This window comes from Perkinsus marinus (assembly GCF_000006405.1).
Source record: "Perkinsus marinus ATCC 50983 genomic scaffold scf_1104296974312, whole genome shotgun sequence".
Taxonomy (NCBI): Eukaryota; Perkinsozoa; order Perkinsida; family Perkinsidae; genus Perkinsus; species Perkinsus marinus.
In genome coordinates, this window is record NW_003201162.1 from 153,873 (window position 1) to 166,250 (window position 12,378).

The window sequence follows — 12,378 nt, forward strand, 5'->3', positions numbered from 1 at the left end:
CGGAGTTAGAAAGCATATCACTGAGCCGGCCATAGCTCCAACCACGCCCAGAATAACGTTGACATCGGGTAAAATAATAGCAACACAGAGAGCTAAGACGACAGTTAGAGTAGAAACAACCATACCAATCACAGTCTTATTCCTCTCTGGTCGTAGGGAGTGTAAAATGGTGATTCTTACAGGGTAGATATTCAGAGGAAATGAACTCACGACCGTCACTGCCGTCATCAGAAATGCTAGAGCGACCACCAAGTCGCCTTCATTCAATCTATCACCGAGACTGGTGAGGATGTTGGACTTTGTATTCGTACCATAGGCAACGAGGAATAGACCTCCTTCCACGGCGTAGAGTAGCAGGACCGAGAATATGCTAATGAGTGTAACCTTGCGCATAGTGCGGGGTGTAGGAGTAGAAAGTTCGGTAAAAATCTCAGGTATATTAGGCTGATTTGCAAAGGCGAATAAGTACGTGTTGAATGCACTCACAAGTGACGACACGTTCAAAGGCTTCCATAGCATGTCCGAAGTGAAAGTCGTGGCCGCACCGTAGCGTGTCACCACGTACAGTGATGTTATCGCTAGAAAACATGCACAGAGGGAACCGGTGAGAGTTAGATAACGAATAGAGTTAATAGTCTTCATTAACGACACAGGGAGCAGTACTATCACTGTTACCAACACACTGAAGTACATCCTGTTTGTCAAAATTATTGCATACCACACCTCAGGATCTTTCCCGAAGGCATGAATTGTTACAGGACTTACAATGTCGTAGATAGTAACTATATACACCGCACTTGTGCGGAAGCAAAAGACAAACATAGCCAACTGATAAAGGAATCCCCATCGTCGACCAAAAAGGAGATCAACTACTTCCTCATACGTATCTCGGCCGCTCTTATGTACCACCCTCACGATTAGTCCCACTGAAAGAACAGACAACCCAGCCATAACACTGAGGAGAATAAGCCCAAGAACAAGGCCAGCAGAGAGCATAGTAAATGGGAGAGATAAAATTCCCGCTCCCAACGTAGCCTTCATCACATTGAACACAGCAGCCGTTTGTGAGCCGGCTGGCAAAAGGTCAACCAAACAGTTCCATTGAGGTCTATCTCGTGTCGTTTCGTAGCCCTTCTCTGCAATAGGCGACTCTAGTCCACCAGCGAAAGCCGCCGGACCCGACTTAGGCATCAATAAGGTAATAAAATAAACCGTACTCAAGGTGACGCGTATGATAACGCTCTCGAGGGGTTGAAGAACATGACCTGCACGCATGCACAAACATGACGCGCTCGCTCGACCCAACAGATACGTTTTCCATGAACATTACCAAAACAGTGTTAAGATCTTTCAACTGTTCTTCGCTGCTCGGGTAACACTTTACTCAATGGTGGTGACCTGTGGCTCTCCGCAGGTGAATGCTTGAAGAAACCTCTGCTGTGGACAATATCGAGCGTCGTGACGGGGTAAACCTTGAAGTTTCCTACCACACCAAAAACATTCTTTCCGAATACACCGAGTCTAACAAAATCCTTCTTATTCTGATATACTTATAATACGTTCACGAAAGCCCCATCTCAATGGCAATGTCTTGCGAAATACATTCGGCTACCTTATCTCAATCTCACAGAGACTTCACCACCAACCACCACAAGAGCCTCCAAATACCTAGGGAAGTCCATTATCACCTTCTACGCCCTTTCCCACTCCTCGGAGACTGCTGACTGTCGCTTAGCAGCCATCATGGGCAGGAAACCAAGTACAGCAACATCGCTCCCCAAGGTAGTTATGAGTGCCTAGATAAACCCCATATAACTACACAACGTTCTAATGGACAGTACATCATTAACGACTCTTATTAAGACGCTTATCCTTCCCACTGACGATCTGTCAACTTTCGCAGTAGAACTCATCAATAAAACAAATCATGCCGTCGAGCTAAAATGACACAACTCAGTACCCACTCCCACAATATGACACTGAACACGACTCATTACTACGATAGGATAATCATTCCAGAAAAGAGTATAAGTGTGAACCTGACGGGCCGACAACCCGTAATGTTACTAAACACTAACCTCCACATGGACTCAAGGCGCATCTTAGAGAACGAGTCCAAGACAGCTGCCTACCTACGCAGACTTCAACAAGGCCTGACGCTGCTTCTCCTTGGCCCTGTTATCGAGAGTTTCCTGGAAGGCCTTCCACATAACCGAGAAGAACATACCCTGCATACCATTAGTAATAATACGGGTAGCAAGGCCACGACCGAAGAGACCAGCATAACCGTCCTTAGCGACGATATCCCTAACAGCCTGAGGATAGCTCAGAGGGACCTGGGAAGTCTGCTTAGTGGTCTTGAGCACCCTAAGGGAGTTCGAAATGCAATCGGACACGAAGGATGAGCAGAAACCGAGCAGAGCATTACGCACATACTTGCCATGCTTGAAGTTGAATTCAGGCAAGTGAGCATTCAAAGTGTTATGGGTGACAAACCACGGGTAATGACCAACCCAGGTGGCGGCCATGGCACCGAGAGTACCATGCCACAAATTGGTGATACCGTGAGTCTTCACCTTATTAATGAGAACCTTCATACCAGCTTCACCCTCGACCTGCTTGGTGGTCTTCCAAGCATCAATAGGCATGAGGAAAGCTCGGAAGCATGCGGCACCACAAGACGCGAAAGCAGTCTTTACACCGATGGGCATATTCTGAGTAGCCTGAGTGTTATCTAAAAGGGCCAACACACCAACGTTAGCAGCAGTATCACCGAAACGGGACATGGGGGCCTGGATCAAAGCAGGGACGAGACCACGGTAGAATCGAGGAACACCGCCCTCAGAGTAGAGCTTCTTGAGGACCTCACCAAGATGACCACCATAACGATACTGATAGTTCATGGTAGTACGCATCCACATGAGGGCGAACACGTTAACGACCTGGGCAGAGGCACCAGCAATGCCACCACGGAAGGCGGCCGCGGTGGCCTTGCTGAGGACATCAGCAGCGGAGAGTTGCTTACGCTGTTGCTCCAAAGCAGCACTCTGAGAAGGCACAGGGGCCGCAGTGGTTGTCGCGGATGCGGCAGGGGCTGACATAATTATTAAGGGAGAGAAATGTAGCTTCTGAAAATTGAAAAGATTGACAACAGGCTGCTAATCCGTGTACCCCTCAGATTGTGGAACAATACTCAAGGCCACAAGCACAGCAGAGCTGACAGAAGGTCGAACACAAGTAACTGATCGGATAAATAACGAAAATGTTGGCACCTGAGCTACAAGCCCCTTCGACCAAAACAGACAATTAACCACCACTATGATTAAGATAATATCTACACGAAACACCGCAGCACATTGGTAGCTTCCGTGGATGAAAGTGAATACCATGGAGCGATACTAAGAAATCAACACGCTAGTAGAAACTATCTTCCCTAGCTCCGACCCGTAGAATCCAACGGAGAAAGCGCACGCCCGAAAAGCTGCAGATCACAGTTGTACTGGAAGATCTAGTGGGGACGCTCCCGGACGAATACTAATCACTAATAGACATTCTCAAGATCTCACTCAAGCGCTTCGACTCTAGTATTGAAGCTCAGTATAGCGCTCATAAAAGAGGTAGAGTACTATTGGACTATATTACTGCGGTGGACTACTCAAGCAGTGGTCTATTTCGCTTCCAGTAAGATCAATTCCATCGGCCGGGGCGCCTATGCCATCCCAAGATAAGCCTCAGTGCAATCAATTACATCGGCCGGGGCGCCTATGCCATCCCAAGATAAGCCTCAGTGCAATCAATTACATCGGCCGGGGCGCCTATGCCATCCCAAGATAAGCCTCAGTGCAATCAATTACATCGGCCGGGGCGCCTATGCCATCCCAAGATAAGCCTCAGTGCAATCAATTACATCGGCCGGGGCGCCTATGCCATCCCAAGATAAGCCTCAGTGCAATCAATTACATCGGCCGGGGCGCCTATGCCATCCCAAGATAAGCCTCAGTGCAATCAATTACATCGGCCGGGGCGCCTATGCCATCCCAAGATAAGCCTCAGTGCAATCAATTACATCGGCCGGGGCGCCTATGCCATCCCAAGATAAGCCTCAGTGCAATCAATTACATCGGCCGGGGCGCCTATGCCATCCCAAGATAAGCCTCAGTGCAATCAATTACATCGGCCGGGGCGCCTATGCCATCCCAAGATAAGCCTCAGTGCAATCAATTACATCGGCCGGGGCGCTTATGCCATCCCAAGATAAGCCTCAGTGCAATCAATTTCATTGGCCGGGGCGCCTATGCCATCCCAAGATATGTCTTGGTACAATCAATCTCGCCGGAGCACGAGATAGGAGGATCAACTTTCTCTGAACGATCAAATTGGTTCTGGTTTCGACCGGCGCGGAGATCGCTTTCACTATTAGTAAGACAGATTACATCGCTTGGAGCAGATATGCCATAGCAAAGGGGACGCATTACCATGAGCAAGGAGTGCGGATAATGCGTCGTCAAACTCATCTCGGACTCTCGGCAAGGGGGCCGCGATAGTTATAATCCTTATACGCAAATATCACGCGTGAGCTTGGTTATAATCCATGTCGAGTATCCTCAACGAGACGTTTCGTCTGATTCCCATGTATTTCCATCATCTCGCTGTACGCGAAGTGAGATACAGTAGGACACAGACTCACACGCTCTCGAACACATTGGTATCATATCTGACGTGAACTGCATCTTTCGGTGAAGGTTATCCCACATGTAGTGCCCAACACGAGAGAACGTCAATTATTGTATTAATAAGTTCAACAGAAGTACTAAGTAAAGTTCATCACTGAGCAGCCACGAACCGCGCGAAGAACCGATAAGATCTATCCGATTGAATGACTGAGGGAAATCAACCCGTTTGAAATGGTCGAAACCTCCTCAAAAAGATACTACAACCCGAACAAAGTCGAGCAAGTATTCCTGATTGAACACTTTTCGTATAGACTACAATACGGAATGAAATAACAACGTCGCTTGGAAAAAATGACGTATTCCTCATCGCTCTTATCTTGACCGCGGATCTTCAGGAGCTATCGAACGTGTTAGACCACCGTTTGAATAAAAAGCTGGGATACATTGTTTCCGATTGCACTCCAAACAACCAGCGCTTCCAGCATCGCTAATACATTCTGCGATGCAGTGTTGCTTACCACAATCAGCAAGGACCCCCATGAGGTTAGCACAGACTCCACTGAGGGGTTTTAGACCGAAGGGAGTGCGACCGGGATCCCGAGTATAGGCAGTCAGACACTCCGCGTCCTTGTCGATATCTGCGAGTGTATTCTGAGCACAAGATACCATCTCCTTGGTAAACTTGTATCCGTCATAGTAAAGTGAACTACCATCGTTGTTCTGAACCGACATCCACCAACGGACCTGATCCCTCGTGTTGCACCCAATGCCACTTGGTGCCCTATCCAGGGTTTGAGCGATGATGGTTGGGGTCGTGAGGTTAGACCAGCCCGCCGAGTTCTCAGCTTGGACCTTTACAGAATAAGTTTTCTTATTAGACAAGCCTGTAATATCACAGAAATTGAGCCCAGCTGAAGGAGAGCATGCCACACCACTCCCATCAGCGTAAATGACACGATAACCTGTGACTTCAAGAGAGCAGCTAGGATTAGTAGCAGGATACCACCGAATGCTGATACCATCGGAGAACACTGCCTGAATCGTTGGTTGACTTGGAGGATCCGCACTGCAAGTATCCTTGGTCTTCACTGTGATAGGATCAGACGGTTCACCGTTCCCATGAGAATTCACAGCATGGACCTTGAACGTATAGGAGGAAGCTCTTGCTAAATCCGTAATGGTAGTGTTTAGGCGATGACCATCTACATCCACAGTGCGATGTTCATCGATAGACACCACATATCGGAGGATCATTGCGCCGTGATCATTGGTGGCTGGCCAAGCGAGATCAACAGAGTTTGATGTGATATGACTCGGACTAACCGTACCAACCTATGGAGAGAAACGTAGGCAATGTGACTGGAGGAGAAGTAACTAAATATCGTTTACCTTGGCTGGGGCACTGGCTCCAGTAGCATCAGTTTTCATTGTATAAGTGGAGGATGCGGGGCTCGAACCTACGCCGTTCACTGCAGTGACGGTAAAAAGAACAGTCTGCTCAGGTGACAGAGCAGAGACTGTATGTGGCTAAACAGATCCATAAAGCTATTTTGTGAGTTATTTTTGTATTTACTTTGGATACATCAGCAGCTTGGACCGTCATCGAGCTCCAGTTGGTGGGTGTTTGACCGGACGAGACCTGAGGAACGTGAAACAATCAAAAAGCGCACTTGGCGAGAAGAACTATGCGGATTACCGCATATCTTAGATCATATCGGGTAATGTTCGAGCCATGACTAGACATAGGAGGGACGATCGAGACCGATACCGACGTAGACGATGTGTTAAATGCTGATAGACCTAAGAAAACGTTCCCTTTGTTGTTGCATCATACGCATTACTCACCGGGAACTGAAGGAGCCGCTGGTGTGAGAGTCGTTACCACGATAGCGACTGACGGACTACTCACACGATTGTCATCCATCTCAATCCTGTACCTCACTACGACCGAGGATGACGGCGACATGCCATTGAGGATTGCCGTAGTTGGCCTCGATTCATATTTCGCACGTAAGGCAACAGTCCAGGCTCCATCAGTGAATGTGTCGGCGAGGAAACGTCTGGCGTCTCCCCCACCGCGCGCTGGCTGAGTTTCTACCAAGAAAATTTTGGGCTTATATTGGAGGGCAGAAGCCACTGGGGTAAGGGTAAGGTTAAGCGAGGTGTAGCCGGCAGTGGCAATAGGATAAGGGAGATCGCCCAAGTCGATGACCGTTGGCCTGTTGGTGCCCTTCCCACCTAGCAGTCCGTACTGCCATAAGATGATAAGAACAATACCGATAGCGATAATGGCACCAACAAGGCACGCGAAACCATAGCGCAAGCAGCAAAAGCAATAGGGCTTGGCTCGGGACAATTTAGAGGGGGATGGATCAATATCGGCTTTCACCGGAGTACCCTCGTCACTGTCCTGGACTGCCACTTCACCGTTGGTGGTGGTGGTACAAGGACTTGGTCTTGCCATTGAGATAGGGCTCTCGAAAATGATACGAAAATCTACAGGAATGATGATGTTCAAATATCTATCGTTTTCAAGTAACGAAATACAACTTACGTGCGCCGCGTCACACGCTAGCTTACAAAATCTTGAAAACTTGTAGTCACTTGAAATTCCTCTTCAACTACTCTCCTGCCACTAATTTTGCCGCGCCACGTGTAAAATTTATGCAATTTTGGCCATTACAGGGCTGCCGTGTTATGGTCAAGGGCAGGGTCAGATCTATCAGAGCTTGCACGAATCTTCAGGGAGCTCGATCAGGCTGTGGCTTATTCGGACTGCTGAGACATCGTCAGTTGACCCATGCCTACTTCAGTCAGCCGAAGCCCGTTCCAATTCAGGCTTCCACCCAAGGCGAGTAACTCAACTGTGTGTTTCCATTACTTGCCATAAGGTTCAACCACCTATGATCACTCCCTGTCTCAAATTAATACGCTAGAACTGTTCCTGTGGGACAGCGGCACGCGCGCACAATCCTATTGTAAGTAGGTGCCCTTGTCTCCTTAAAATTATGAGCCGTGTTACAATGCAGTTGGGCAACGATACGAATGGGCAACAGTACTGTTCTTGTTGTTATGAAGAATCATACGAAATAGGGATGCTACACACAGCGGCTCCACCATCGTTTTCTGTCAATTTCAGAAGAGTATCAAACATGAGTCTTGACATGTTCTATAGTTCATGTGCTCTTCTGCTGGATTAGTAGTAGAGTTGCGTTACCAGTGCGGGGAAATTCTCCCTCGAGTTGCATCGATGAGGGATAGAAGTAGAATATCCGCTTTCTAATGGTGGGCCAGTTGATGGCTGTGGTCGCGACTTGCAACTTGGACCAATGGGCTCTCGATTTCGACGGCAACGAGAGAAGGGTTATTGAAAGCATACGAATTGCTCATGAGAAAAATGCCAAGTTCCGGTAAGTAGACAGGACAAAACGTCTTTGTCGAGGCGTCTTCAGTACGGGTCCAGAATTGGAGCTCTCTGGCTATGGTTGTGAAGACCATTTCCTTGAGACGGACACTTTCCATCATTGCTGGGAGTCTCTTGCGCACATCATCGTAATAGGACTGCGGCCCTCTCAATGTTATATGTTGGTTTTGTAGACGGCAACCTCAAATTTGGATATGCTACTGGACATAGGAATGCCAGCTTTGTAATGCTGGGATGTTATGAGGTGGTCGGCGGCGGCGAAGTCGTGGTCGTTGTTCTCAGATTCAAGTCGACCGGTTACAACTGTCGAGTGTTCCTCTATCGTGGCCGTGTGCTGTTAGTGCGGCCCAAAATGCTCTTGGCAGATGATGGTAATTACCGTGAGTCCAGGTACTAAGGGAAGCATATGCATTAACAATCACACACTAATGCCGAGGTAGGTGGTTCGCACCCTGGCCGATGGAGCGAGGCCTCGAGGAGATGCTCCTGCCCGATATAGTCCGAGAGGCTCAACCTGTTGGTAGGGCATACACCGTGTGTAATGTAGGCGTTTTATGGTATGTCTCAGATATTCGACAACAATCATGTCCCTTCGGCTTTGGTGTTGTCCAACTGGCGGACTGTGCTGTGGGCTGTGAGGCCTGTGAGGAACTGTGGGCACCTGAGAACCCTCATACAAGCAAGATTCGCCCACAATGTGGCTACGCTATTGGACTCGATGTTGCTCTCAGTTATGGCCCTTGATGGTGTGGATATCATCGCCAATGGTAGTGGGTCACATCATGAATTAAGGAAGCTCAAGAAGCGTCTGAAACTGATTGCGGGTAGCGCTACTGGGTTCAGTGTGGGAAGATATGTACATGCTCAACTACGTGTGTTGGTGATAATATGGAAATTTCGAGGAAATTTTGCGCAATCTTTGTTGGTTCCTGTACACTTTTATCCGATTTCGTATGAATAACGAGAATTTTGTAGAATTTCCCGAAATTTCTTCCGAATTTTCACATTCTCACCAGCACCTGTAGTCGAACTTGTGCATATTTTCCAATGTTTCACTGGGCTATGCTTAATCTTGATGGGCTTCTCTCTAGGTGCTACGTCCAAGTCAGGAGGAGTATATTTATATGCCAACTCAATGGGTTGTGATGGCGGGAGACTGTAATATTCGATATTTGCATACTGCAGGGTCGTCGAGTTAATTGAAATACTGCTAGACTCACAGTTGATGATCTTAGTACATCGCAAGACGTGCGGACATTTCTACATCTTGTAGCGATACCATATCCCCTACCCAATATCTGTAGGTACTTCGATGGTTCATCGTTGATAGCCGTGAATGGTGAAGTCCGTGCTCAAGGGTCACAGTTTGCCATCAAGGAGATCGAGGTCATCACCGCTAATGTCGATCTTGAGGAGGTATTGCTTCATACATCTTATATCTGTTAGTTATATGATATCGTTAGGTCCGCTCTTATCGTGCTAGTAAGAAGTCCAGGTGCACTCAGGCGGCGGCTTTGACGGGTTCACGAATACCTCGGGTTCACTGTAGAGACTTTCGTCTCTGCGACCCCGCCAATAAGTACAATGCTGTTCCGCTGGGTAATTGTCCCACGTTGAAGTGTAGATTCATATCGGCGAATCTTCCAGTGAAACCAATAGTCTGCGATCCTATGGAGGAAATAGCACAAGGTGAGACTGCGACATAGGCTCGTGTTGATTGACAACCTTTTTCTCTCCTCAGGGCCTGCGTGTTGGCTTTGGGATTACCTTCGTCGTAGCGGGGCCTCAGGTTTTTTCATACCGCTCTCGGGTGGAGCGGACAGTGCTAGTGTAAGGAAGGGGGGGGCGGTTCGCTGGTTTGATATCGATTCCCTTCAGGTCCTGGCCATATGCGGTTCCATGTGCCAGCTGGTCATGAAACGCCTTGTGGAAGGCGATAAGCAAGTTGAGGCGGACGTGAAGCGGATTACTGCATCTGAGGTGGTAACGTTAGTGGCCCAATTATGATTCACTTTCACTGGTCGCGTTATGCGGAGGCGTGCTCAATAGGCCTTTACTGAGCTTCAACAGCATTCCGAGGATCGAGTTTGAAGTTCAGAAGAGGTGTATCGAACAGAACGAATATTTATCATTATCAACATACTCTGCGAAACTCGAAGTATTGATGACTCTAAGGTGCTCCCGAAGACTGCCCAAGAGCTTGCTCACTGCATCATCCACACAGCATATCTAGCATCGAAGAACTCGGGAGGGGCCACTCGTGACCTAGCCCAGAGGATCGCTGATCAGGTAGGTCATTGACGGTGAGCGAGTCTTGCATGTGTATGTTTAGGTCGGCAGCTACCACAAGTTTGTGATGATTGACAACATCTGTGATGCTGTTGAGGAGGCCTTTACGGACTATGTCATTACTGATGAGGAAGGAAAGGTCGACGAGGGGCTCATTCCGAAGTATCTCTCACAGGGAGGTGAGCTCTTGGGTTTCTGCTGGCCTGCATAGGGGGGATGGTCAGGTACTCGGACCACTGATATGGCATTGCAGAATATCCAAGCTCGAAGTCGGATGGTAATGTCGTTTATGCTGGCACAGCTCCTTCCACACGCTAGGAGGCGTGGAGGTTATTTACTCGTACTTTCCACTGGTAGAGCGTGTTCGCGGTCTTTCGAGGGTATTTTGATATCCTATTAGGGAATGTCGACGAGGCACTTCGTGGTTATTTAACGAAGTATGATTGTTCATCGGGTGACATCAATCCCATAGGCAGCATCTCTAAGGGAGATCTCAAGTCCTTTCTTGTTTGGGCATCGACTAACCTAGGGTACCCAGCTCTTGCAGAAATCGTAAGTTCTCTTGTGGAGGTAGTGATATGTGCTTCTTTGAAGGTTGAAGCTCCTCCAACGGCAGAGTTGCGGCCTACAGTTGAGGGTGAACCGGCACAGCTCGATGAGGTTGATATGGGCATGACCTACAATGTGGGCTTTTGAATGATGGGGATTAATGGTGTATTCTCTGTTGCATAGGAACTGGGCTGGTTCGGCCGACTGCGCAAGATGGAACGCTGCGGTCCTGTGCAAATGTTCCATAAACTCCGAGTTATGTGGGGTGAAAGCCGTGATGAGAGTGCGGACGAGGTTGCAGATAAGGTGAAGCACTTCTTCAACTGCTACTGCAGGAACAGGCATAAGTGTAAGGAGCGACAGTCGTTGCAGGAGCGTGTAGCATCGTTGTGACGCAGGCACTGTGTTGACTCCCTCGTATCATGCTGAGGCATATTCCCCTGATGACAATAGATTTGACTTGAGGCCTTTCTTGTATCCTCCGATGACGCGGCAGTTTAGGGATATCGATACTGAGCTCGCGCAGCGAAGGCCGAGTGAGGTTCGTCGATGATTAATTCCATTTATTTGGAAAGTTCCTCACAGACTTGTTCAACGCTGAATAATGCAGAGTTAAAAATAATGGTATTCAGAGTTGTTAAGTTGGGTAGATTATCATGATTATCAGAACTTCACAAATGCACCGTATGGCGTTGACTCTCATCGCTGAAGTTCTCTCATTCGTTCCACAGATTCCTGCCAGAAACTCTCTGGATCGTTTAATATGTAGACATACACTACTGGACATTAGCGATTCGGGTGGGTTCGAATTGGGCCGGGATCATATGCTAGACCACGAGTTCTACGACAATACAAAATACTCACCTGCATGTTTCTTCTCGAGGCTTCTGAACAATGTCGGCATCTGACTCCAGATCAGAAGGTTGTCCGTTCGAATCGGGCCGGGGTCATATGGTAGACTACGAGTTGTAGGAAAATACAAAATACTCACCTGCATGTTTTCTTTGGAGGATGCTGTACATCCTCAGATTGGCCTTGTGTCGCAACGGTAGCGCATTTAACTCCAGATCAGAAGGTTGTCCGGTCGAATCGGGTGGTGGTCACATGATAGACTGCGAGTTGTAGGAAAATATAAAATACTCGCCTGTATGTTTCCTTTGGGTGATGCTGAACATCGTCGGCTTGGCCCTGTGGCGCAACGGTAGCGCATCTGACTCCAGATCAGAAGGTTGTCCGTTCGAATCGGGCCGGGGTCATATGGTAGACTACGGGTGGTAGGAAAATACAAAATACTCACCTGCATGTTTTCTTTGGAGGATGCTGTACATCGTCGGCTTGGTCCTGTGGCGCAACGGTAGCGCATCTGACTCCAGATCAGAAGGTTGTCCGTTCGAATCGTGCCGGGGTCATATGATAGACTACGAGTTGTAGGGAAATATACAA

At 48.2% G+C, this 12,378-nt stretch overlaps 5 protein-coding genes and 3 non-coding genes across 8 annotated transcripts in view; 4 read left to right on the plus strand and 4 right to left on the minus strand.

Moving 5' to 3' along the window:
- The window catches only part of Pmar_PMAR016907 (10 transmembrane domain, possible aa transporter, putative), a gene marked incomplete at its 3' end in the record, with an annotated part of 2,066 nt that extends 126 nt beyond the window's left edge, over window positions 1-1,940 (minus strand). The window contains exons 1-4 of the mRNA XM_002765901.1: window positions 1,842-1,940; window positions 1,689-1,796; window positions 1,331-1,483; window positions 1-1,265 (exon numbers count right to left, since the gene is read on the minus strand). Coding sequence (XP_002765947.1) covers window positions 1-1,191 — 1,191 coding nt within the window. The 5' untranslated portion in view covers window positions 1,192-1,265; window positions 1,331-1,483; window positions 1,689-1,796; window positions 1,842-1,940. The remainder of the gene's footprint in view (window positions 1,266-1,330; window positions 1,484-1,688; window positions 1,797-1,841) is intronic.
- A 192-nt stretch (window positions 1,941-2,132) lies between these two features.
- Pmar_PMAR016908 (conserved hypothetical protein) lies at window positions 2,133-3,101 on the minus strand (the record flags this gene model as incomplete). The annotated part of the gene is made up of 1 exon (XM_002765902.1): window positions 2,133-3,101. One exon carries the CDS (start codon window positions 3,099-3,101, stop codon window positions 2,133-2,135), a length of 969 nt encoding a protein of 322 aa, XP_002765948.1.
- Window positions 3,102-5,383: 2,282 nt separating this feature from the next.
- On the minus strand, window positions 5,384-5,985 carry Pmar_PMAR016909 (cell adhesion molecule, putative; the record flags this gene model as incomplete). Its single annotated transcript, XM_002765903.1, has 1 exon — window positions 5,384-5,985. A coding segment is annotated over one exon (602 nt), but the record flags the coding sequence as incomplete, so codon positions are not given.
- A 525-nt stretch (window positions 5,986-6,510) lies between these two features.
- On the minus strand, window positions 6,511-7,137 carry Pmar_PMAR016910 (hypothetical protein; the record flags this gene model as incomplete). Its single annotated transcript, XM_002765904.1, has 1 exon — window positions 6,511-7,137. The coding sequence occupies one exon, from the start codon at window positions 7,135-7,137 to the stop codon at window positions 6,511-6,513; it is 627 nt and encodes a 208-aa protein (XP_002765950.1).
- An 801-nt stretch (window positions 7,138-7,938) lies between these two features.
- Pmar_PMAR016911 (conserved hypothetical protein) lies at window positions 7,939-11,501 on the plus strand. Its single transcript, XM_002765905.1, has 19 exons — window positions 7,939-8,083; window positions 8,126-8,225; window positions 8,271-8,320; window positions 8,380-8,487; window positions 8,538-8,617; window positions 8,666-8,776; window positions 8,829-8,921; window positions 9,189-9,255; window positions 9,402-9,513; window positions 9,561-9,786; window positions 9,839-9,927; window positions 9,976-10,077; window positions 10,273-10,386; window positions 10,430-10,565; window positions 10,611-10,739; window positions 10,787-10,938; window positions 10,981-11,070; window positions 11,119-11,284; window positions 11,334-11,501. Exons 1-19 carry the CDS (start codon window positions 7,956-7,958, stop codon window positions 11,486-11,488), a joined length of 2,208 nt encoding a protein of 735 aa, XP_002765951.1. The 5' UTR covers window positions 7,939-7,955; the 3' UTR covers window positions 11,489-11,501.
- A 465-nt stretch (window positions 11,502-11,966) lies between these two features.
- On the plus strand, window positions 11,967-12,038 carry Pmar_PMAR016912. The gene has a single exon. It is a non-coding gene; the product is annotated as a tRNA-Trp (tRNA).
- Window positions 12,039-12,119: 81 nt separating this feature from the next.
- On the plus strand, window positions 12,120-12,191 carry Pmar_PMAR016913. Its single transcript has one exon. It is a non-coding gene; the product is annotated as a tRNA-Trp (tRNA).
- An 81-nt stretch (window positions 12,192-12,272) lies between these two features.
- Window positions 12,273-12,344, plus strand: Pmar_PMAR016914. The gene has a single exon. It is a non-coding gene; the product is annotated as a tRNA-Trp (tRNA).
- Window positions 12,345-12,378: the final 34 nt, after the last annotated feature.